This window comes from Dermacentor variabilis, chromosome 1 (genome assembly GCF_050947875.1).
Source record: "Dermacentor variabilis isolate Ectoservices chromosome 1, ASM5094787v1, whole genome shotgun sequence".
Classification (NCBI taxonomy): Eukaryota; Metazoa; Arthropoda; class Arachnida; order Ixodida; family Ixodidae; genus Dermacentor; species Dermacentor variabilis.
The window spans coordinates 62620903-62646663 of record NC_134568.1 but is presented as its reverse complement, the minus strand read 5'-3'; the positions used below and the strand labels follow the sequence as shown (position 1 = coordinate 62646663).

At 47.1% G+C, this 25761-nt stretch overlaps 1 protein-coding gene across 1 annotated transcript in view; it reads left to right on the top strand.

Annotated features, from left to right (window-relative positions):
- Nucleotides 1-25761, top strand: part of GC (gamma-glutamyl carboxylase) — a 79732-nt gene that overhangs the window by 3093 nt on the left and 50878 nt on the right. The window contains exons 2-3 of the mRNA XM_075684977.1: nt 9663-9828; nt 10826-10904. Coding sequence (XP_075541092.1) covers nt 9663-9828; nt 10826-10904 — 245 coding nt within the window. The remainder of the gene's footprint in view (nt 1-9662; nt 9829-10825; nt 10905-25761) is intronic.

The following is a 25761-nucleotide window of genomic DNA, read 5'->3' as shown; positions in this document are numbered from 1 at the left end:
ATCGTCCAACTCATCCACGCTGAGGACGTTGTTGAAGGTAGAGACTTGTTCTCATCGAGAACGAGGAATATGGGATTTACATGCAGCTTCATTTACCTGATACCGTTAAGCTGTGGTGAAGCTTATACAGGTTGTCCCACATAACTTGAGCCTGTGAAGCTTGGCGTCGGGCATGAAATAGATGGTAGCTGGCCCATGCCGTCGTCCAACTCATCCATGCTGAGGACGTTGTTGAAGGGAGAGACTTGTTCTCATCTAGAACGAGGAATATGGGATTTAATTACAGTATCTGCATGGAGAACGTTACACTTCATCAGTCTAGCATGACTGAAAGTGAATGCATACTCAGCAGCCGCGCCGCGGCTGCTTATAAACACTCGGTCCTCCCTAGGTCCCTAGGTGAGGGAAAACGGCCGTCCAACCGTCGACCAATTCGGAGCGTCCAAAGTCCAAAGTGAGGGGGAGGGTTTACACACTCACTTCCGCGCAGGTTTCACTGACCACCCTAATGCCCCAACCACTGGCACGCGCTGGAAAGCTTCGGCGCGCGCCGAAGGGTCAAATGCGTCAAAGCGTCGGTCGGGAACTCGCTGAAGCGGAACGTCGCGCAGCGATTATGTCTACTGCCGATGCTAGAAGTTTGCCGACGCGCGGCGAAGCTGCGCCGGCGTGCACCAATGAGAGGCTGCGACGCCTCGCAGGCGTCAACCAATCGGAGGCTGCGGAGCCTCCGGCTGCTAGGCCTGTAATGGCCGACCGTGCGGAGACGCCGGCACCAACGATCGTCCGAGTTTTTTGGACGCACGACGCGCGCGACAGTGTTCCTGAAAGACAGTGTTGTGATAGTAGGCCGACAACGACACGATCAACCGACCGACGACCGTGGGTTGTGGCAGTGCGACGTGGATCCGAAGCGACTTCGAACGACGCCGACTAATCCAACCTGCCCACTGGGTTCCGCCGGGCTCGGTACGATCGTCTGCTAAAACAGCCAACCGAATCACGATTGCCGCAACGTCTGTGCTTGTTGTATGTGCATATTCTTGTGCTCAAAACGAATGGAAACACGTTTACGAGCTCCGAAGTCTGGATAATCAACACTCGCCTATTGCCGATGTTGTTTACGTTACGCGTAGGCCTAGCGCGTCCATCGAGTTCGTAACTGGCGAGTGAACGAACTCCACCTGAGAAACTCTGTCGAAGGAAATGAATTTTCAGGTCCGTTTGGTGCTGCAGTGATTTAAAATATGGCACTCTTGACTTCGTGTGACCTGTGATGTGGTGAATGAACCGTGTCGAAGTTGGGTTGGTCAACCGCGGCGTGTTTCGTGAGGTGTCGGTTGACTCAAGTTTAACGGGCAAGCTCTGCGCTGTTTCCAGTGGTAAAGATAACTTCCGAAAGCGAAATACACTAGTTGCCGAACTATTGGAAGTACTTACATAATCAGCCGTGCCGCCTGTTTCAGCTGACACTGCGCTCTTCTATTCGGCATGTGAATCCAGTTCAGTACAAGTTCACTGTACTCATTCACTCACTTCTTTCTAGTGCGTCCGTCTTTTGGGCTAGTCGGGCATAAATCGCTCGTGAAGTAATCAAGAACACTGACGCACTGAAGCATACGTGACAACGCAGTCATGTTTGAGTCAGTGTGTCGTTATAGTTGAGCACTGCAAAAAGAAATTATCTGTTTGCAACGTGTGCCCTGTGTGCAGTGCATAGCAGGACCTGCATCATGCAAGACCTATGCATGTAGCAGCGTATACCACGATTGCTTCGATGCCCGCTTCAGAAGCAGCAAGTACTGAGTCAATGAAACTGTAATTGATTTTTTATCTCACTTTTTGCTTATGGAAAGTGTAGATGGTGTGAGTGCATTGTGGGGAAGGTGAAAAGGTGTCATCAGTGTTTTGTGCAGTCAGTATGCTTAAACTGCTGGAATCCCTTCAGCCTCTACTAAAATGTTTCTTGCTGCGATACTATAAATTGTAGTCAGGACAAAGATCTACTCAAAACCAAGTTACTAATGCATCTGCGGAGAATGTGTTTGATTAACAAGTTAACGCTTCCACAACAACAATATGCCGATGCACAGCATATGTGCTTACAATAAATACATTCCGTAAAGGTGAACGACTGGGCCTACAATATCAAACTTTGTAGTAGCACTGTAAAAAGGGCTGCCATGCGTATCAGCTACAACGAAAGTGCTGCATGTCCAACCTTCTTCCTTGGAGGCACTTCTATAAAGACTGTTCGGGCCCTTCCCATTCTGGGTGTAGCATTTAGCTGTTCTCTCAACTTTTCCGCATATGTCACCAGCACTGTATGTAAGCACCGGCCCTTTCTTGGGTTTGTGTCCCATGTCTCCCTTCCCTGATGACCTAAGGTTTTCCGAGCACTCTACACTTCTATCATTCTGTCACGACTTGAGTACTGCTCATCAGTATAGTTCCCGTACCAAACTCGTGACGCTAACAAGCTTAAGCTTGTTCAGCGCCGGACAATACGCACCCTTTACTCCCGTGTTTTCGGTTGTCACAAGCTCATGCCAGCCTTCGAGGATTGCCTCAAACCCCTCAAGTAGCACACCCTGCAACACCAACGCAACATTGCACTAGTCTATACTGCAGGGTGTTTGACGTCTCTCTGGACAGCACTAATCTTTCTTCAGTTTGTCTGAACAAGCGGTCAGCACAGCCTGAGCCCTCATCACGCCTCTATGGCCCGACACCACAACTCCATGATTATATCTGGCATGCAGAGCTTTCTCTCCACCCCCCTGGCGATTTGGATTCTCCTTCCTTGGAACCAGACTTCATTGGCACTCCTGTGTGTTGTGCACCTGTCGAATGTATGCGTGTGTGCCGTGCTGTGTTATTGAGCAAGTGTGTGTGCACGTGGAGGGGAAGGAAGTGTCTTCTGCATCCTGCAAATTCCTGCTTTAGATGGCTGGTTATCAGATGCTCTAACATACAGGCATCAGCCTTCTTTTTAGTCTAGTGTGCCAAGTTACCACTAATAATATTATTATTATTATTATTATTATTATTATTATTATTATTATTATTATTATTAGAATCATCACTTTGACCACATTGATTGTGTTGAAGCCAGCGTGACACATAATTAAAAATATTTCTGGAGCTTTGTGGGCTCTCTCTTCTAAAAGGAGTGCCAAAGATGTACGTCTTCTTCATGAACATAGTGGTGTTGTCTCGAACACTGCTGATGCCTTTGCAGAACATTTCTGTTTGCTACATCGTGTGAAATATGCTTCAAGTAACCTTCCTTTTCAGTCTGGCACAGTGTATGCTAACAGTCAATGAAAACCTCGTTTCCAAGTATATGAAGTGCCTTAAACTTTCCCTTTCTTGTGGTGTTGATGGCATTTCCTCCACAGAGCTTACCCCTTTGAGACGCTGTCTACACAATTGGGCACAGCAGGACTCTTAAATGCTTCCAACACTATGGCATTAAGTTATATGCACAAAACGCACCATGTGAAATTTTGATACACCCTACATGATGCTCCACTCCTTAGGGTCGATGAAATGAAAGATCTTGGTGTGTACTTCGACAAAATGCTAAGCTTCTCTTCACATAGATAATTACACAAGATGCCCTTCACGCTCTTGGAATTGCATGCCGTATATTGCATGATTTCCACTTACCTGTTGTGTTTCTGAAATTCTGCTGTGTGCCTCCAACTACTAGAGTATGCCTGTGTAGCAGGGGGGTGCAATGAGCAAATCTAATTCTGACCTCATTGAACGCATCCAGAATAAATTGATGTCTATCTTCAAGCACCACTTTTGCCATTCTGGCGACCACAGTTGAGCCTTCTCAAATATACTTCAACTCGCACCTCTAGATTCAAGTCTTAATTAATCGCACCTTTTGTTCCTGTATAAGGTGGTCCATGACATTATACATTCCTTAAAGCTTCTTGATCATATGCATTTGTTTGTGCCGCAACAGTATACCAGGTAGCATTCCACATTCATAGCCTGGGCTTGTTACAAGATTGTGCTAATAAGACTCGACTCCAAAACATACTTCAGAGTTCATTTCCTGTGTATTGTGTATCTGTAGATGATCACGTAGGATTAACTTCCTTTTACTTTTCCGCATTTCCGTTTTTCCCTATTTGTTTCTCTATCTTCCATTTTTTTGTCTACTACATTCATGTTTTCTCTACATTTTGTCTCACATAGTGCTTGTTAAGTGCACCAGTACAAAGGCTCTCTAGCTGTTCCTGGGCACTACAATAAAAATTTTAATGATTGATTATTATCGTAGTATAAAATTGTGCTTTTTAAGTATGTACTAGTATACTATTTTAGTGCAGTAGCTTTTGCGCAATTAAAAAAAGGGCATGAATTAATAAGAGAGTGAGAAAATGATAGATGAAAGGTAGGGAGGTTAACCAGGACTGAGCCCGGTTGGCTGCCCTACACTGGGGAAAGGGAAAGGGGGACGGAAAGATTAAAAGAAGAGAAAGTCCACTGGGGATATCAGTCGGTCACTTCGTTTGGATCACAGACGCTGACTCAATCCGATATCTTTCAGATATCGCAGCAGCGCTTTTGTGGCCTTTTGTAGCTACGATATGCGAGGCCATGGTCCCAAGATCTTGTTCAAGGTGCACGGCTTTCCATCTAGCTGATTGAGAGCTGTGCAGAGGTCTTGCCTTTCATCTTCAAAAGATGGGCAGTAGCACAGTAGGTGTTCTATGGTTTCCTCGACACCGCAGGCATTGCACTCGGCGCTATCAGCCATTCCAATCAAAAATGCATATGCATTAGTGAATGCGACGCCCAAATGTAAGCGGCACAGCACTGTTTCCTCATTTCGCGGAAGACCTGGTAACAGCCGCAGTTGCATAAAGGGATCGAGGGAATGCAATCGATGTTAAGTGAATTCAGGTGTGTGCCGCTTTTCCAATGTCAAAAGAGTGCGCTAGCTTGCCTAAGTGTTGGGCTGCGTCGGTCCGCGATAAAGGTATAGAAACAAGGGTTGCTCCTTCGTGGGCTTTCCTAGCAGCTTCGTCAGCGAGGTCATTGCCGGAGATACCGCAATGACCAGGCAGCCACTGAAACACGACGTCGTGTCCTTTCTTGATCACGTGATGGTGCATTTCTCGTATCTCCGACACGAGTTGTTCACATGACCCGCGACGAAGAGATGACAGAAGACATTGTAAGGCCGCCTTTGAATCGCAGAATATTGCCCACCGATTAGCCGGTTGGTTATTAATATAATCAACGGCACCTCGAAGGGCAACAGGCTCCGAACCGGTCGATGTTGTCAAGTGAGAAATCTTGTATTGGATGCTTAGTGATCATGATGGTATAACCACTGCGCTGGTGGAGCTGGTCTGAGTGGAAGAACCATCCGTATATATGTGGACTCGATCAAAGTAGAAAGTGTGCAAACAATCCAGAGCTGCTTGCTTCAAGGCCAAGGTAGGCAGGACGGTCTTCTTTCTTATCCCTGGAACCGTAAGACACACTTGAGGTTGCTTTAAACACCACAAAGCTGAGGTTGAACGTGCTGAGGGTGTGAAGCCCGATGGTAAGGAGGCACGATGGATGCTGACCTTGTTGGAGAAGGACACCTGTGGTCGTCGTTCTGGCATGAATTAAGAAAGTGCAATAATATGCTATGTGCCTGATCATATGCATTGTGCTATTGATTTCTTCTGAGTTTTAATAATGGCTGGCTACTGTATGCAGTGTTGTGCAATAAAATAATATGCCACAGCAATTATTCCGTGCCTCGCAGAAAAAATTGAATATATCTTTCTCGGTCAAAACATCATAGCAGGCTGAAAACAATAAACTGCAATTTTTCTTTTTGTGGTGACGAAGTGTATAAATTGTGAAAATAGCCTGTTTATATATTTTTTATACTATGCAAATGAGCTGCTCCCATACATACGAATAAGTGCTTCAATAGTACGACTTGGCAAAGGGCAACGAAAGACTCCTATTAAAACCCTTTAATTCTCAAGCTTGTATTATCTGATGGTATGTCATTTCATTAATTTAAAGAAAGGCAAACTTGATATGTGGAAACCAGTTACAATAGAACATGGCCCTTACACTGTGAAAATGTTTTGCAGCAATACACTCAATGTGAAGGCCTCCGGATGCGGTGTTGATGCATCAAAACAACCTAGAATAATAGAGGTGCTCCATGGGCTAAATTTGGCAGAATCAAGAATTGGGGGGAGACAAGATACGAATTGCATACATTTTAGCTATTCTAGCTTTTTTTTTCTTTTTTTTTTTGAGTGCTACAGGTGTTTCAATTCTGTTGTGCTGATTTTCTCAGAACCCACTTTTTCACGTTTTTCTCATGCACCAACAAGCATAACTATATTGACACGGATGCTTTATCTGTATCCGGTTACCGTATTTCACCGGCTAAAAAATGTTAAACGTTATCGCTCGGTGCAGGATGCGCCTGAACGTATCGGAAGTTTCGCGAATGTTATCGATGGTTCTGTCTGTTGTCGACGAACCTTGCTAATCTGATTGCATACGCGACACGAATTGTGTTGTAGTTTCTGGAAGGCGCGCGGGCACCAGCGAATAGGCTGTAACTTTCGACGACTGACGTATGCAAACCGACGCGCTTGACCCGCAGATGAGATTTTCTACGATTGCCGACATTGCTCGCCGCTATCGTTGCGATTGAGCCGGCACTATTTATTTACCGTCACTACTACGTGGCAATATTTCCAACACAGATTTTTTCAGTTATACATTGCACGCCTAATTCTTACATAGTTGGCTGTGCAATAAGCTACCAAAGAATGAAATGGTACAACAGTTTTTGATATATGGCATCGTCGCGCAGGTGTTCGCAAAGCGATCTTGCAGACAGACGACGCGCGAGCGCTGATGTCGATACTTTGTACGCTATTGTTACTTCAAAAATAAAAACAAATTGTTGGGGCAGGTGTATATTCATTATTCAAACGTGTTTTTTATATCTAAAAGCACATACAGATCACTAACTTATTGTTTCAAGCTTAGTTTACAGCAGGCTGTTTTAGGCCGGACTTTGACGGATGAAGACGGAATAGTCCAGCAACAGTGCGCCGCAGCCGAGGAGCGAGCTTCGGCGCGCGTCGGAGCTTTTCTCCAGTGGTTGCGCGCCCTTTCCCTACAGCCGAAGCGAAGCGACGCGTTCGCTTGCCAGCGCGCGCCGAAGCTTTCGGCGCGTGCCAGTGGTTGGGGCATAAGGTGAGAGGGTTTTCGCAGACGCGGGTCTTGTCCTGAGCAGGCGCCTCTTGGTCCCAGAGTTGACCCCGCAGACAGTGGCCGCCGCGTATGTCCATTGACTGACGACTTCTAAAACCCGTGAGACGGCGCCGCAAAACACCTTCTTCCTAGAGTTCAACCGCTTTAAAGAAACCGTGACGGTGACGGCGAATCCACTAACAATACTTGGTCCGCCGACTGCGTGTAGACATACCGGCGCCGCTCGCTTGGGGACGCGGCGTATTGTCCTTACAAAGCGAGTCACCGCAGCATACATGCCGGCGCCAACGGGTTGTTGACGAGGCGCATTCTTGTTTTCCCAAAGCGAGTCATCGCTGCGGGTCGGGCAGAGTTCGAAGGTCGCTACCCCGAAGATTGCCAGTCCCCGCAGGTCGAACGTAACAAGCCAAAGTTTTAAAAATGAAAGGCACTTCGCATAATGTTGGCACTGACCTAGAGTTACTCAGGCTATTTTATTATTTTCCCGTAACTAACAGATTAGTTATGTTTAATTAATCAACTTTTGAAGTATTGGCTGCAGAACCCAAGTGTGACACAGAAAGTTGCAGAGCACCTTGAGAAACCTCTCAATAACTTTTTTTTCCAACACGATATATCTCACGTTGTCCTTTTTTCCGTGTCCCAAAGAAAGTCCGCGAAATATGAAAAAATACCACGTGACGGGGCGCTTGGGCACTGTTATTGTGCTGCTCTCAAGCGTGCGATGGATGAACAAGGTCGGCAGCAGCGAGACTGGCCCGCGACAGGGTGGTGTGCCTGGTGTAGGTATCTGGGCATGCGGCTCTTATCGCATGACGACGCAAATGCGTGAAGCTGGCCGCTCGTTGCCGAAGCGATAAAGCGTCTAAGGAGACGAAAGAGAACAATAACATAGCTTTATTTAACTCTAGGCCAGCGCTAACATTATGCATTCGGTTCAACTCGCGTCCGGAGTGCCTTTCATTTTTAAAACTTTGGCTCAAATTATGTGGGACAACCTGTATAGGTCAAATGGGACAGTTCTTATTGAACGGGCAGGTCAGCACTGCAATAACGTCAAGAATGAGTATGGAAGCCACTTATCGGGCCATTGTAAAAAGTGTGCTAGAGCTCTCATGTCTAAGAAAGGGAAAGAAAAAATTAAGAGGGAAAGGGAAATAATCCCGGCAGAAAGGTAAAAGATAACTGTGTAAGTGTATTCTTTCTTGCTTGATCAGAAAAAGAAAAAAAAACTTTTTATGAATGTCATGAAAATTATTAACTTTGTCATGTAACAGTGTATACATGCCTGTTATGGGCAGGATGTAAAAAGGCAGGCGTTCTTCGAATAAAAATTCTGTTGGCAGTCAGCTCCTGTTCTGGGGTGTGATTTTCTGTGTGTCCTCATTTTAGTCGGGCTGTTTAAACTTGGTTCTGGACATGAACCAACTAGCCATCACCAAGATATTACTAGAATCTCCTCGTACGAAGAATTCTAGCGTAAGCGCTTTTTGTGAATACGGGTCCTGGGGCCCAATTCACAAAGCTCTTAATTCGTAAGTACTTTTTGCCATTGGCCGGTTGGCTTCGCTTATAATATGTTCAGCATCAGGGTTGCCTCGAATTCTGCTTTTAAGAACAATTCTAGCGCTAAAGTGTTTTGTGAATGCGGGCATTGAACTCTGCAGGGCAATCGACGTGCACACTACACGAGCGCTCTCAGTCGGCTTCTATAATTCGTAAACACCGTGATGACATGAGGCCACACGTTAGGCTGGACATTATATCTTAGCATTTAAAAAGCTCAAATTTTCACTGCGGTATCAAATAACGTGTCGCTTGCACTTACGCTCCCAGATATGACTTGCACGGAGTACGACACACAGCTAAGCTTCTTTATTGCTAGCATATGATAAATGTCCTGCGCACCTTGTCTTCTCACGTAACGCTGGCACACAAGGAAGCATATACTATATAAACCCGGCCCTTAAGAGGCGCTCATTATAGGGATACTGGACTGCCTATTTGATGAGAGGTTGCGAGCAGTGCCTGCGTCGCGTTTGTATTTTAGGTGATCGCCTTTTCGTAGCACTCTTCGCGCGCGCGCGCGTTTGTGTGTGTGTGTGTGTGTGTGTGTGTGTGTGTGTGTGTGTGTGTGTGTGTGTGTGTGTGTGTGTGTGTGTGTGTGTGTGCCCCTTTCCCAGTGCAGGGTAGCAAACTGGATACTTCCGGTTAGCCTCCCCGCTCTTCACACCTCACTTATCGCTCTCTCTCTGTTTTGACAAGTGGCTAAATAAATTATTTTAACCTACAAATTTTTCTAAAACAATGACATTCGCTTGCTTTACAGATACACTGTCGTGCATGTGTGGACCTCTTTCATGCGTTTTAAGGGAAAAATAAACTTGCAGGTGCGATTGGCATCTGTACTGGGGCGTTCTTCAAAAAGAGCTGCATGGCCTTCCTGCTTCCTTATTGGTTCATCTTCCTGCTAGAGAAGTCCAGATGGAATAACCACAGCTACCTCTACGGTCTAATCACTGTGCTGCTCAGCGTCACGGGAGCTCACCGCCTCTGGTACTGACGGTTTCTTTGTTTCGGCTTTGAATGCACAAATGGGCTAGATATGCGCCTATAGTTTTCGACGACTAATAGCGAGTTCCTTAAACGAACTTGAACGCCTTTTCAGTGCAGCCAAAGTTCTTAATGCTCTTCCGACTGAAGTGAACTAGATGGGAAATCACTTGAACTTTATGATGTCCATGCGGCCCTTTTCTTTCTTTTTCTATTTTAACGTGAGCTGAAAACGGCCAACGGAAAGCGGCACCGGCAACGTCATCGCTTCTTCAGCGTTAGTCCCGGGCTGATCAGTGGCAGAAGCTATACCTCCGGGGTCTTGCAGGCTGCTAATCTAGTCGGAATTGCTGCTACATCCTCATTCACCTGTAAAAGATGAAAATGACTGGTGTGTCCTGTTATATACAGATATTCAACGAGAAGAAAAAAAACCGAGGTTCCCCGATTTTTATTAGTCAAATTAAAGAAAATGAAAGTGGATAAAAAACATCCACTTTCATTTTCTTTAATTTATCGTTTCTTTAATTGAATCAAGTAAGTTTAATCAAGTAAGTACAAGTAATTTCCCCTATGCTGTCCTTGTTGTCTTGGTATGATATATATATATATATATATATATATATATATATATATATATATATATATATATATATATATATATATATATATATATATATATATATATATATATATATATATATATATATGTCTGTAACAGAAAGAGATAGAAGAAAGCAAGGCGGTTAAGAGGAACGTGTTTTTTGAGCTACTCTAACGCACAAATTTTCGTGATTAAATTTCAACATTTCTTTTCTGGACTCCGTTTGCGCATTAAAGATCACGTTAAGGACTTGCATTCGGCAGGCTTACAAAACTTACACGTAACATTTATTTAACATCCGTGATGTCTAGGACAGGCGGACACACACCGCATCCCTTCTACATTTGGTCAACCTCGATAACGAGAAGTTTGTATGTTATCGTGTCGCTGACGTAGGTCTGTTGACTGCTGGAGGAAAAGCGGCATAAGAAACACCGACATTCCCAAGTGGAACTACGTGCTTCTGCGGTTACAGGTAAGTAACAATCTACTGCGATCGTGCCGAGCACGTCATACTTCATTCCCTATTAATGCAATGCCAAGGTAGACGTATGATCACGACAGTGAGAACGGTTTTACTGCATGCGTCTATAATGCAGTTAAACTCATGCTTCGATCCCCAATAGGTCTTTAAAACAGGAAGGAAGGAAACACCCATAGATGTAATAAATGCAATTCCCAATCTAAAGCTCCGTTATACAGCAGAAGTATTCAACTCTATTATTTAACTCAAGACTTATGTTACTTCTGCTTCTGCAGAAGTATACTAAGACAAAGCTGCGCTTTGTACTATATCCCTTTCCGCCCTCCTTGCATTTTCGCGCTGTACCTTACTTATTGTATTGTATAATTTAAATATTCTGTGAAGCATACTCAATGTCCAGCCACAGCACTCTTCCTGTAAATTGCGCACCCGTTAATTCACCAGCGAAACTGAAGTATACTTATAAATTATTTTTTTCTACCCACACTCCAAGGTAATACAATTAGCATGGAGCCATATTTCAGATGGAGCCCTATATTCTGTTCGAGCTAAATATTCAGTATCATCGCACATCGGAAGCAGAGTAAATTTAACAACGTCTGGAACGAGCTATGCTCACTCATTCACTCATGGGCGTGATTAGCATGCGCGCATACGTTTGCAGTATGGCGTTATCTACGTGCCATTCTGTTTCTAGCCGGCGAGGCACATGACGCCGTGAGCTTTATGCGAATTCGAGTAAGCATCTTTCCACGGATCTGCATGATAGCTTTCCTGAGCCTTCAGTATGAGACGATGTAGTGCTTGCGTCACGCACTCAACAAACTGACAGGTATGTGAGTCGGATTGTACATAATGAGTAGTATAAACCACTACTACAATTATTACATGCGGCGGACCAGGCACTTTCATTTATATGCCCACATATCCCACGGGGCAAGCTTTTCGATTAAAAAAGAAGCATACCCTTGTACCATGTATTTTTGGACGTTGTGGCCACACGGTTGTCTCTGCAACATTTAGCGGTGCAAATGTGTGAGCAGTGTGTCGGCTAGTGCGGCAAAAACGTACCTTCAGTAACGCTTCGACAGAGACTGGTGTTCCCTGTATGCACAGTCTGGCCGACTCTCGAACACTAGGAACAAGCTATCGCAAAACATCGCAGCGTGTACAAATGAATCCAAACTAAGTTCATACGAAGGGCTATGATCTCTCCGCGATAACACGCGAACTATACACTCTTAAAAAAGTTTACACAATTTATGGCTTATCTTGTTCCACAACGATAATCGTCATCTGCCTTGCTTGTGTTTCCTTTCTTCAAAACTCAGCGCTTGTTACTTTCCTGTCGATAATGCTGTGTCACGCTGATAACGCGCCCACCGTTCGTGACTTGGAAGTACCGGGCTCGTAGCGTCAAAGGAAGGAAATGTGGTCAAGACAGATGACGATTATTGTTGTAAGACAAGATGCGACCCAAAGGGAGTGAAATGTTTTAAGAGGGCACAGCTCCACCATCGCTGACCAAATCTGGGTCGTCCAGCAGGTCCGCGAAGCGGTGACTAGGGAAGGCCTGAATGTCCCGAAGTGGGAGACCTGAGCCCGGCTCATCAATCTGCAGGACACTCAATAATTAAGTTTTTACGAACGAAAGTACATGAGAAATTATACTGCTGCTGCTGCTAATGTTGTCTGCGAGCACCTAAACTGGCTTCGGCTACATTTAGGCCTGCAGCTCTCCTCACTCGACTTATTACACCTGCCAAGTTTTCTTAGTTGTTGGCCTTCTCCACGGCCGTACTCGTTCCAGTCACTCGAAGAAAACAGCCTAATAGCCGTTTTGCACTGCTGTTAAGAAGGGTGTTTAGCTGGGCAAGTTGGTGCACGGTGAAAGAATGATGGTTTCAGCAAGGTGAAAAGATTCAAGCCCATATAGAAACAGGACACGTTCGTCCCGCGTTCTCCTCCTGCTTGCGCTCGCGTCTTTTCTCTTTAGTGGAACCATGATACCTTTACTGTACTGCTGTGGTTAATGTCAGGTGTTACAATGTCAAGCGTTTTTGCGTTAATGTCAAGCCGTGATACAGGAATGACAGCAGAAACTTCAAAATTTATTGCGTTTTCTACATCTTCCCTATCCTTTTCATTGATCCCCTCAAAGAGCAGTTCTTGTGCGTGGGCAAGAGACCATCTTAACTGTCATTTGCCGCGACAGGCAATTTCTCCACAATCTTAACATAGGACGCTAGTGTCTATTACAACGCTTAACGAATGTGCAGAAACTTGGCCAAAGGCGCTCGTGCCGGTACGCTGGTCGTCAGGAAGTGATCGGCGCGTCGTGATATACACAGTGAATTCTCACAAATGTCTACTTTTGACTTGTATCCAAACGAAATTAGAACGAGATGCGCGAGACCGTTTCAATACTTCATGTAAAAACAAAACTTCGTTAATGCATTAGGCGGTATGCATATTAGAGTGTTTTAGTTGAGCGTGTTTACGCTCCGCTAAGCAGCTAAGCGGAGTGGAAGCGCGAATGCGCATGCGCCGTCCGCTTAGACGTAAGCGGGCTAGTGGAGCGAGGAACACGGTCCGCTGAAAAGCTGCCTGAGCGGAGCGTGCTGTGCAGCGCTTTGGCTAGCGTTGGCGTCATAAAGGATTGGATTGGATGCAGAAAGCAAGCTCGCTGGCTATCACGTGGCGTTCCCCAAGACGGCGCTTTATTTTCCACTGGATAAAGTGGACCGGTAACGCATTTGGACCGGTAACGCATTACAAGCGCACGTCTAGATGCTTCATAGACAAATAAGTTCTATATATAAATTTTACTTTATAAAAGTGATCAATGGGTGTTTTTATTTTGTTTCGTTACCCTGAATTTGGCCAGAGGGCGCTGCAACTACGAAAGGTCTAGAGTTACTGTATGTGCTACCGCAGGTAGCACTACGGTAGCATATACAGTAACTCTAGAAAGGTCCGCTCCGCTACGCTAAATGTGCAACTAAAACACTCTATTGTACAGTGTTACGCGAAAGAAGGATTAACAACTGGAGACTATTTACAAAGTATATTTACAAAGTATAATGCAGCGCTGGTCAGTTCAGCTGACAGCTCGAGAGCCAGGGAGCGTTCATCGTCATCGTCGGGGCGCCCTCGTGCATCGTCCACAAGAAAGACGCAATATGCATGTATCAATATAAAAATAATTGGGCGATTGCGCCCGAAGGGCGAAAAATTGAAAGCGATATCAAGGTTTAGATTTTCTCAGAAGACGATGTTCTAAGAACACGCGGGGGCGACATGGTGCCACAAAGCATGTGAGGCAACTGCTGGCGCGTGGCAGAATCGGCGCTATGGCAGCTATGTTAGCGTTCTCACAACACCGGAATGATGAGGAATGCTGCCACCAGCGCTTCAGGCGTCGCACCTCAATGGTGCACGATATGAGACCCAAGGAAAATCACCAGCGTTTGTAGCTTGAAGTGTACTGTCCTTTCCGCTCGGGTCATATTTATGCACACTGTGTCGTACTTATGAATACAGCTTCTCAGCAGGAACGCTATAGTGTTTGTGCTCACAATGCTCATGCCGGCGGCGGGAGGCAGAACGCTGCCTCGGTAGACGGCTGTCGTGACGGGTTGTTCTCCAGCCTAGAGGGCGCAATCAAAGGCGCTCTACACAGGTCGCCACGAATTCGCTTTTGAAGACTCCCACACGCACCGACTTTGACGTCGAGTTGTACACACCGCGCGATTCGCCGAAGTCCATCGCAACGCGTTTCAATCTGACTGGGCTCGTCGAGGACTTCCCAAGCTCCATTCGACTATCTATCTACACCGAAAACATTGTTATTTGGGCGACGGGTCTGACACGGCTCCAGCTTCGCCCTAGGCTTCAGAACCTAACCTTGACAACATGCTACCCTCGTAAACAGGAACCAAAGACGTACTGTCAAAAGTGCTCAGTGGTGGAATTTGCGAGAAAAGCACTGTCTGCCTACGGGATATCAGTGAACGGAGAAATGGCATCGTGCAACAGAAGTCACAGCTTCTTGGGTGTTGCGATTGACAGAGACCTCTCTTGGAGACTCCTCGCGTGAACTACGTGAAAAAGTGGCTCACTGCTGTTTGTCATTTCTTTAAGTTCCTTGGTGGAAAGAATTGTCATTATTATTACTATTTGTTTTGAAGGCATATATACATTTGACAGGAGAGGGAAAGTGAGGAGCAAGCTGGCAACTGCCACCGGAAGGGGCACAACGCCTGCCTACTCTTCAGAAAGGAGGAGACAGAACCATAGGGATCAAAGATAGGAAGAAGGGGAGGAAAGATGATGTCCAACATCTGCAAATCTAACATATGCGTGCAATTCAGAGCATCCATACCCAAGTTCTTGGGATATATCTTGGCTTACCGTGCAGCGCATCAATAATTGAAACTATTGCCATTGCTCAAGACTACACAATTACTATGCGCATTACGATTGGGACAATGCGAGCACACCTCAGGGACTTTGCCCGGACCCCTTCCCACCACCGCGCCAGCCTTCCCATAGAACGGCCTAGCACGGCATTCAGTGCGGCCGTCTACCCATTATACCTCCTTTGCACCAGGGTACGCACCTGTGGCCAGGCCGTTGTTTCCTCAAAGGTGTTTGAACCATGAAACCGTCCTCAACTGTGTCTCACGAGTCCAAGGCTTCAGAGAAAGTTACTTACCGTTGTCTGCACTAAAACACCTTAGTGTACCCCTCTTGTAGGAGAACTACAACAATCACACGCACGTACACACTGATGGACATCGCTCCCTCTGCGTCTTCTCGCTTTTCAAAAGCTATTGATGCAGCTTTGTCACTTGAGCGAGTCCGACACTGGAAGAGCTATACTCCAACGTCTCCGAAGAAGAACCGGATCATGTGCTTTCGCTGCTCTCAGTACGCTCACAGCCCTTGGTATTAATTTGTCACGAGAAAGAGAGAGGCCGGAGCCGTAGTGGTCATTTCAGTATGTAGAATGTCATCAAAAAATTCCTCGCATTACCACCAAGCGCACACCTGGCACATGCAATGTCTTTAGTGCTAAAGTATTTAGATAAGACGTATGGGCATAACCTATAAGTATTAACCGATGGCTTTGTTGACGTGGAACAAGATGCTAGTGCTTCAGTTTTCGTGATACCGTCCCTGGGAGCCTCATGGGCTGCCCGACTTATGCGGGCTGTTTCTACGACGGCCAGCGAAAGTACAGCATTTGAAACTGCCTTGCTGAAACTTAAATCGTGCCCAATACAAACGGTAGTGATAGTATCGGACTGTAAGGTAGTCACGCAACATCAAGGATCTACACCGTTTAAGATTTCATCAGGACTTTTAGTTGCTTCCATCTGCACATCGGCGTATCCGGAAAGGAAGAAGCTGACAGTTGTGCGCAGCAAGCGCCAACGTACAGACTGACGGCGAGAGCACCTCAAAACATCCAGCGAGCATCCAAGACGACCATTGTGAACCACTTTCACTTCTTGGGGACCCCGCCACATCAGTCCTGCGTGGCCAAGGGCCTATCATAAGTGTCCTTAGTACACCGCGTTCGCGCCCAGTCAGCGAGAACGGCAGCGTGCACGTCGACATAAGATAGGACTGTTGCCTTCACCAGCGTGTCCGTTCTGCCATGCCCATGGTGATATAAAATGTTATTTACTATCATGCCTAGAATTCGTGGAAAAGGGCAAGATTCTCCTTGACTGACTGAAACTTAAAGTGTATCTGCGTGCCGCCGTGGAAAAATTTATCTTCCCGCAAAGGCACTAGATTCTCAGGGCAGAGCTGCGTCGTCTCCTCCTGAAGTTTTTAAAGATACTGGCCTATTGAACGAGTGGCGAAGTTAACAAAGTAATGTAGAACTCTTCCAATCGCGCAATGCACTTGATATTCTCATCGGATACCGAGTGAACTATATGTTGCGATGAACTACTTATTCATATGGATTTTTATCCCTACACGGTATAAGTAGATTCTCGGGTGGAGCAAATGCAGGCACGCCTCTGCAAGGCTAGATAGTTATGGCGGTGCTGTGGTTATGCCGACTAACCAAGAAAATTACACTATAATTCAAGACATCACTAGTCACGACGTCTACGAAGGCATAACTCGCGGCTCTTGGTGATGCACTGCAGTTCGTTGGCACAATCAGTCCTGGTAGTCATGGGTCGTGTTTTCCAGCTCAAAGACGGCTTTGCAATGAGCAGCCGGTTCTCCTATGAGAACCTCACGAACAACTGACATGCGAAATCGCAAAACTTCACCATCACGTGAAACAAAAATCCGAGGAAACCTAAGCACTTCCTATCAGTTGTGAATGCGAAAGCATTAATGTTCAATTGAACGCCGCTGAGTAGTCCTTCGAGTTTGACTTCCTCGCGGGCAAGCGAGCGCATTGGGACGCTTGGCCAACGCCTCCTAGACAGCACGAAAACAGTGCGCTTCGAACCGTGACGTCATGCTACCTTGCCCGACTGCCAGAGAGTTTAAAGGGGACGCTCCCGGGTAAGCCACGGTGATTTTGACGTCACTGCTTTCGCCACGCCGGTCTTGGCAATAGAAATTCCCGTCCGAGTAACATGATGTCATAAAGCAGAATGCACAGGTCTGCTTTGTTAGAGGCGCTGGTTTAGCCCAGTGGGCAAGACATTCGACTTCTGAGCGTGGGATCGTAGGTTCGAAACTCACTGTCGCCAATGTTCTTTCTTTGCAATTTATTGTTCTTTATACATTAAATTCTCCATAGCGATCACTGAGGAGAAGTTCGAACGCAGGCGAGGGCTTGCGTGTACAAGTAACGCTCGGTTAGCACAGGCCTCCGAGAACGAGAAAAAAATGTAGCATCGTGGCGATGCCCTCTTCCCTCACGCAACAGCTGGCGCGGCAGCAGGTGTTCCCGTTCGCTCACTCTGCTGCGTCGAGGCGCGCACGGGACGTGGCGTCGCAGCCAATGGGAATTTAGGTGCCCTTTAGTTGCTACAGACGCCGAGCTTTTCGCTCAATGGGTCATTTGATCAAAAAGGCCCCACAATGCCTTTCTAGTGGTTACCTGGCCATTGCAGAATCACTGGAAATTATCACGAGCGTCACATCAAAATTACTGCGGTGCCATCCCACTCTCCATGAGATACACTGCGAGGCAGCTTCGCCACCTGGCAGGCACACTCTTGTTAGCGAAGTGGAACATCCCAAATTTAACCCTCTATTGCATGGCCACCAGACTCGAACTAAACATTTCACTGCAACTCCGACCTCCACCCACAATTCACCGAAACGAGGCCTCACTTCTGTGTCGGCTATGGTTAGGAGTTGCCTTTCGGCAGACTAACATTACACTAACTGGAATGACCGACAGCGCTGCGTGCGATGTGTGTAGCTGTGGGGAGAACATCAAGCATTTAATGTGCCTCTGTCCTCGATTTCAATCACGAAGACAAACACTTTCCAACGCATTGTGACGACTGGACGATCGTCCACTGTCCGAACCAGCACTACTCGAACACCGTCTCCATCGCTAATCGGTCCACAAGGCAGCGAAGGCACTTTTATGCTTCGTGAGGACGAGTGGCATGCATGGGAACGCGCGGTGCCGTCTGCGCACGTGCATCAATTTACCGCTCCTTTTCTGCCCTCTCTCTCTTTTTTCTATCCCTTTGTTCCCTTCCCCAAGCCTAGGGAAGCTAACCAGACGCTTTTCTGGTTAACATCCCTGCTTTCTCTCTTTCGTTCCTCCTCCTACCCTGGCTTCACTGCCGAGTCGATTGAGCGGAGAACGAGGTGACGTCCGCGTCCTTGGCTTCCTGGTTTTTTTTTTCATCCAGACGCACTATGCGTCTCTCGCGCCTCTGGAAAGCTTCTAAACCTCCATGCGCGGATCACGAATGCGCGTCGATATTGTGACAGCACGACGGCCATAACGCGACAGAGCGAATGTGCCTCGGGCGCCCGTATAACTGATATCCCAATAATTAAATGTATGTATGATATTATAAGTTTGCTGAGACGCAGAAGGAAAGATAGAACTTTCCGTATGCCGCGGTGCTTACCATTACTGCCGTTGATTTCTCTTCAGTTCATTGCCGTAGTTACCTATAGCTAACGGCGCGATAGAACATTCGCCATTCTTGTTTCTCGTGTGTCTGATGCGCGATGCGAATGTGAAAACAGTTGCCGCCGCTAAAAATTAAAAATTAAAAAATAAAGCTTAAGCAAGGCAGTGTTCTTCCGGTGCCTCAAGGCTCTATGTCGGTAGCGGTGAGCCTTTGTAGGTCCTTATAGGGCCAATCGACAGCAGCACCTGTAACGACTTGTGTAGCGTCGCGGTGTGACGGAATATTCAATAAAAGAACGAATGCGACGAAGTATCTGCAATCTTCTTTTATTGTTATATGGACACTCCAAGCAAATTTTCATTGTCACCGTTGACGTCGACGTAGCCGTGAGGTTCAGCATGAAGTCTAAGTGCAATAGGATCCTATGGCGCCCCGCTCGCCGTATGCTGTGGGTGCGAGGGAAAGCATGCGGGGGTGAGCCGAGGAGGATGATGGCTTGATGCGCGCCCAGTGTTGAAGGTCGCATAATAAAGCACTCTCAAGGTGGCGGCGTTGAGGGGGGGGGGCGCATTGCGTCATTTGGAGCATCATTTGGAAATTTAAAACAACGCCAGGAAATGACACAAGAAAGTGAGGCACACACAAACGGTGACTTAGAACAGGCTGTTTATTTTGCGCTATGCAGAATATACACTGAAGTGCGAGAGGTAAGGAGGACGAACACAGACAAGAACACGACAAGGAAGGGGATGTAGGAAACAAGGGAGGAGAGTTGGATCAAACGAGCTGCGACAACTACTCAAGGTGCCCTCACTGGAAGGAAAATAGAATGAATGCGAGGCCCGACGTTCCATTCGGAAGCTTGACGGTTGAAAGAGCTGAAGTTACCAACCTACTAGGAATTTAGGTAATATATACACGCCAAAGGAGCGTCAGGGACCGAGGAATGAGCGGCACTAAGATTTTATGCGAATAAAAGAACTGAGGTCAATGAGCTGCCTAAAATTTCAGGAGACACAGAAAGAACGGTAAAATCGAAAAAGAAGGTGAATGTTATTGAATAAATCAGATAGCTAATGACTAAAAATAAACTTACAATAAACTAATATATATATAAGATATGAAAAATGTCTGCGCGGTGCCCTAGCGGCTACGGTGTTGCGCTGCTAAGCTCGAGGACGCGGCATCAAATCCCGGCCGCCCGTGTCTCGTGCATTGGGGACACAAAGAACCCCTGGTGGTCAAAATAAATCCGGAGTCCCCACTACGGCTTTTCTCATAATGAAGTTGTGGTTTTGGCACGTAAAATCCCCAGAATTCTAAGATATAAAAAATAAAAATTAAATTAAATTATTATTTCAAGTAGGTGAACTCTTTGTGGAAGAGGAACACAGACGGCATGCTGACACAAGTGTCCCTCTCACACGAAATCGCGTAGGCCTCGAAGATCTCCGGCGTGCTTTAGTCTTGGTGTCGAAATAAAATTCGGCACCCACTGAATGCGAGGTAGCATCCACACGAGTGGCAGTGCAGGGCCAGATTGCAACTTGGGGTGGACTTCAGATAGCCCGTGTGTCCTCCGAGTCGGTGATTTGAGCACCGATATACGAGCGATCACAAGACAGCGGTATATCACTCCACTGCGGCACGGAACAAACGCCGCCGTGTGTTTCGTGTCGCATGGTTCAGGCTTGCCTGACTCGGAGTTCACTTTCTTACGCAGGCCACGGACGGGCTAGAGGGGCGACGCGCGCGCTCGGCCTACGCTTCGGGGCTAGTTCCCGCCTTTCACCGCCACTAGTTCGTGGCGCTGTTACCCAATCCTGGCTAAGGTCCCTGAATACAGGGACCTTAACCCTGGCCAGTTCAGCTGACTGAACTGGCCAGGGTTCCACTGTATCCCACTACAAACAAGCAGTTTGTAGTGGGATATTTTCTTCCTTGTCAAAGATTCTGAGTTTATAGGTGTCAAGCAAAGGCCGCTATTTTGTAGCGATGCATTATGCCTTATTCTATGCTATTCTTATCATCCACCACACACGGCCGCGTGATCCCGTTGATAATGTGAGCAGACCGTCGCTTTGGCCACTGGCCAAGCACGAAAAGCCAGAAAAAGCGTAGGATCGGAAAAGGCATCGCTACAAAATACCGGCCAAAGAAGGTCTCATTAACTTCCTGAGTGGCTGGTGCACATATTTGGTGGGCTTATCTTGTGTGGCAGTGATTTTGTTTGCGCGGTCGATGAGAAGTATTCGCATGAATTTTTCGGCAATTAAAGCCGCTGATTGCTTTGCGTGGCTGTCGTCAACACACTCTGGACAGCTTAGTACTGGCACGCATTCGAGCCGACGCTCGACGAGTAGTTGAACTTCAAGCGTATTCGTTCCTGACAAGTCCTTTGCCGCGCGCTCAAAAAAAAAAAAATGACTACATTGTTCAAAAGAGAAAGAAACTCTGGCCTTGGGTAGCATATAGCCCGCTCCTGTCTTGGCCTTGCAACAGCCCGTACAGAGGATCGTCTTTGTTGTATGTTGTTGTTACAAGCATTTCACAGGACGCGCAACCAATATCTGTTATTAACTTAGCAGTGCAGCCACCAACATATGACAAGCCCGAGTGAGTCACCAACCTTGATGTAGCGGCTTGACATTCCCTTGGGTCTTCCAGCTCGTCGTGAAACCTTTATGGCAACCACTGGTTCAGCATCAATACCGGGCGTCTCGGTCATAGATGTATTTAGGCTTTATGTTGACTTCATCAATAATTAATGATGGCATATGCTGCCTGCTGCTCAGAAGTGAAGCCTCGTGAACCAGTCTTGCTCACATCGCAGCACTCATTCCGTAGATGATCGGACTTCGGCCCATGTATTTCTGGAGGGTGCATTTTGCTGGCAAATTCAGGAGCCTTGACGTTGGAGCATAATCACAACGTTTTGGTGAGAGAAATCACCATATGATGCATTCTCGAAGAGAACTTCAGGATACGCGTGATGTTGCTTTCCGTATCGCTCTATTTGGTGGAGCAGGAATACGGCCTTTTTGTCTCCATTCTGTGAGTCCGCCACAATTCTCCCGACCGAAGCATGATGTTTGCTTTTGCGATAGAATACAGTGTGTTGTTCTTCCGTCGCAAGTTTTTCCAGTAACTTCAGCTCTTGGAACGGTGATATGAAACTTGAGAGCGGAGCTTTGAGAACATAAAGAGGTACCGGCTTGCTCGCTGGCCATCGTTGTTTGTTGTTTGTGTGCTGATGCTTTTAGTGTGTTCATAGAGGCAGTCCGACAAATTGCATTCCACAGCTCGTTCAAGCGGCTCAGCTTTCCGCTTGGTTTGTTCTGGAGAAAGAACAGTCCGGGCAGCAGGTTTTTTGCGAGGCATTTTCGCGGGAGGTGCCAGGTAGATCGGATAGCCTTCGAAAACGGTGGGGACAGCACCAGGCAAAAGCGTTTTTATGCGGTACTTTGGTACTCAACACTTTCTTTCTACCGTAGACGGTCGAAAGAAAGTGTTGGCTACACACGACCGTAGACGGCGACTTATCGTTGATAGTTAAATCCTTCCTTGCAATGTTTTTTTTTTTTGCCATTTGGCGCACAACTCTCCGTCACTTGGAAACTGATGAAATGACACCCCTGGGCATTTCCAAGAGCGCGAGCGGCAGAAGGGCAGGCAGCAGTACACCATTTGTTTTGGATGCCGATCAGTCCACGTGCACCAATTTAACACGAACCACCCAGAAAAATGTTAACAATTCAATCAGCAATCGATTGAGAAAATCACACAAATTAATTCCCAAAACCACTGTACTTACTTGGTAGAACGCGGCAGCAGCGAATGTGTGCATTGATGTACGGTGAATGTTCGCGGTACCTCCAAAACACGTGCGGTGAACCCGGTTCGTCCGTTCTTACCGGCCGGAGGCGAGACGTCTACTGAGAAGAGGTTGGATGGATGGATGGATGGATGGATGGATGGATGGATGGACGGATGGACGGACGGACGGACGGACGGACGGACGGACGGACGGACGGACGGACGGACGGACGGACGGATGGATGGATGGATGGATGGATGGATGGATGGATGGATGGATGTTATGAGCGTCCCCTTTGGAACGGTTCGGTGGGTTGCGCCACCAAGCTATTATACTGCCTAATGTTCTACCTAGGTTAAAAAAACGACGATGAATTCTCATAACCAAATTTTCTGATCCCCTATTGTGAACGCTGTTTTTGTACGTCTCCGTTCTTTGTAGTTTCCCTACTTTTCTTCCACCAATCTTTCAATCGCCTCTTACTAATCTCTATTGCGGATATGTTTACTTTCCCCTGCTCTCACTGAACCCAAGGTCTTCAAGGAGGCCAGTGGTGGCTAAATCACCGCTGGGCAGGTATCTTCACATTCTAATAAAACATGCTCCATCGTTTTCCTATCTTTACCGCAGCAAGCACGTGCTTCTCCTCCCTCGTTGCATGTCGCTTTATAAGTACGTGTTCTAAAGGCGGAACCGCATGGCGCGATTTCAGGCGCGATTGACGCGCGGATGGTGGGACGCGCGCGTCATTTCGACGCGTGCCCAGCATGATCCGTCACGAAATCGCGCCGCCGCGTGCTGCTGCTCGGAGTAGAAAAAATCGCGTCGCGCGGCGCGTCCACCAATCAGAGTTCAAGCAAGTCACGTGGCATTTGGTCACGTGGCATTTTGGTTCTTTCTTTGCCACCAGATGGCCCTGCTCTCTGCGCATCTCGACGGAACCTCCTTGGCGGAATTTTTTTTTTTTCTCTCTCGGCAGAACTGGCGCGCGCGTCAAGGAAAACGTGTGCTACCGTGATTTCTTTCGCGCATCGTGTTGGTTCGCGCATCGTGTTCACCTAAAATGAACAAAGCAACCTTCAACGAGGCCCGAATAACTAAAGTGGAGAAGCGTCGCGTCTCATCGCTAATACTGGCAAGACAATTCGCTAATAATATTACCAGTGTATGGTGCTCGCTCTCTTCTCAACCAGGCATGCCGCACCCACATGTACCTCCTGACCCGCATTTTTTTTTTTTGCTTCAGTATCAGCATCCCCCTTAATAGTAGCGATCGCCTCTTCTGCTCGGTAGTAAGCGGCCGACCCTCCTTTTCATATGTGAAGTTGTAAACAAGCAGCGGCTTCTCAGCATGCGGAAGGTACATAGTCGCAGTTTCGCACACGATATTGCTGCTTGAAATTAAGCTTGATAAATACACTTCGGAAAGAAATGTCGCTGTCTAATTACACTCAGATTATTTTTATTGTAGTGTTCTGTAAGTTTAAGGGCATATTATATATGCGGTAACAGAGACAATACATGTCGTTGAGAGTTATGTTGTCGGGCAACCCGGAAAACGCGGCGCGATAGCGCCGCTCCTTTTTTTCGTACGGGTGCTCGCGCGTCGGCGGCAACGCGGGCGTTTGCCGCCCGTCGCGTTTTTCGCTCGCGAAAAACGCGCCATGCGGTTCCAGCTTTAGGCATCCCGATCTCGCTTAGAAAAGTTATGAGCTTCCCTTTGAATTATCATAAATATTTTCTTCCCTGATTTCGTTTTTTCCTCTTAAATGGTTGCTCATTGCACGTTTCTTTTCCATTGCCGCCACCCACGAGATAATTTCAGCCTCTCTGACTTTGCGCTTGACGTTCTCTGTTGCTGTGTTGCCCAACTTACAGGTCGCATACTTGCTGGTAAGCTTCCTAGTTCTTTTCCTCCACTGTGAGTCAATGTTTTTCCTGTACAGATACCTCAACACTCTCCCAGCCCATTTACTTTCCTCCATATTCTTCAGTAGTTCTTCCTAATCAATTTTACTGTGAGCTTCCCTCACTTCAAAACTTGTCCAGCCCATACCACCCTGCACATCTTCATTTGTAGTCTTCCCGTGAGCGCCCAATGCGAGGCGTCCCACTGACTTTTGGTTGCCATCCAGTCCTGATTGCACCCGTGATTTCAAGCAAAGAACCGCATTTACAAAAGTAAGTCCTGGAACCATTACACCTTTCCACATACTCCGGAGCACCTCGTACCTATTGTGTCCCCATATTGCTCTGTGTTTCATTATGGCTGCAGTTCTTTTGCCCTTTACTGTTATTGCTTTCCCAGTGTTTCCATATATTTATTGCCTTCGTTTATCCATATACCAATGTATTTATATTATTTTACCCGAGGTATTTCCTGGCCCTGTATTGCCACTGTCTGTTCGCTGTTTTCGTTGAATACCATAACAGCTGATTTTCTAACGTTAGGGTTGGGTCGAACGCTAAGGTAGGGTTGGGTAGAAGCGCCACCATTCGGCGAGCGGGGCAACCAGCCGTCAAGAATTCACCTTATTGTTCCCTCGTCAAGCGCGCAGTAAAAAAGAGCGCGCGCGACGCCCGTCTAGCCCGGCCGTGCACAGGTAAACGCATGGTACCGTGATAAAACGCGTGCTGGGGAGGGGATGACCGAGGCGAGGTGAGCGGGCATCTCTTCCGCTAGCCCGACCGTGGCTCTGCATGCTTTCCGCGCGGCTGACCGACCGCGCCCTATCTTGGAGGTAATCTCCGGCAGGTGAAAATGCTGGGCAAGTCTAGCTGGATGGCTGCATTTGCGTTGTCTTTCTCTGCGCGCCTAGTGCTAGACGTCGCATAATCTCAAGTTTCAGAGACGCGTTGAAGTGAGGCAGCATAAGCGTTCGCTCCCCTCTGTTCGCGCTCTGCATCGCGGAAGCGTTGTGACGACAGCGAGCGTTCGCGGTCA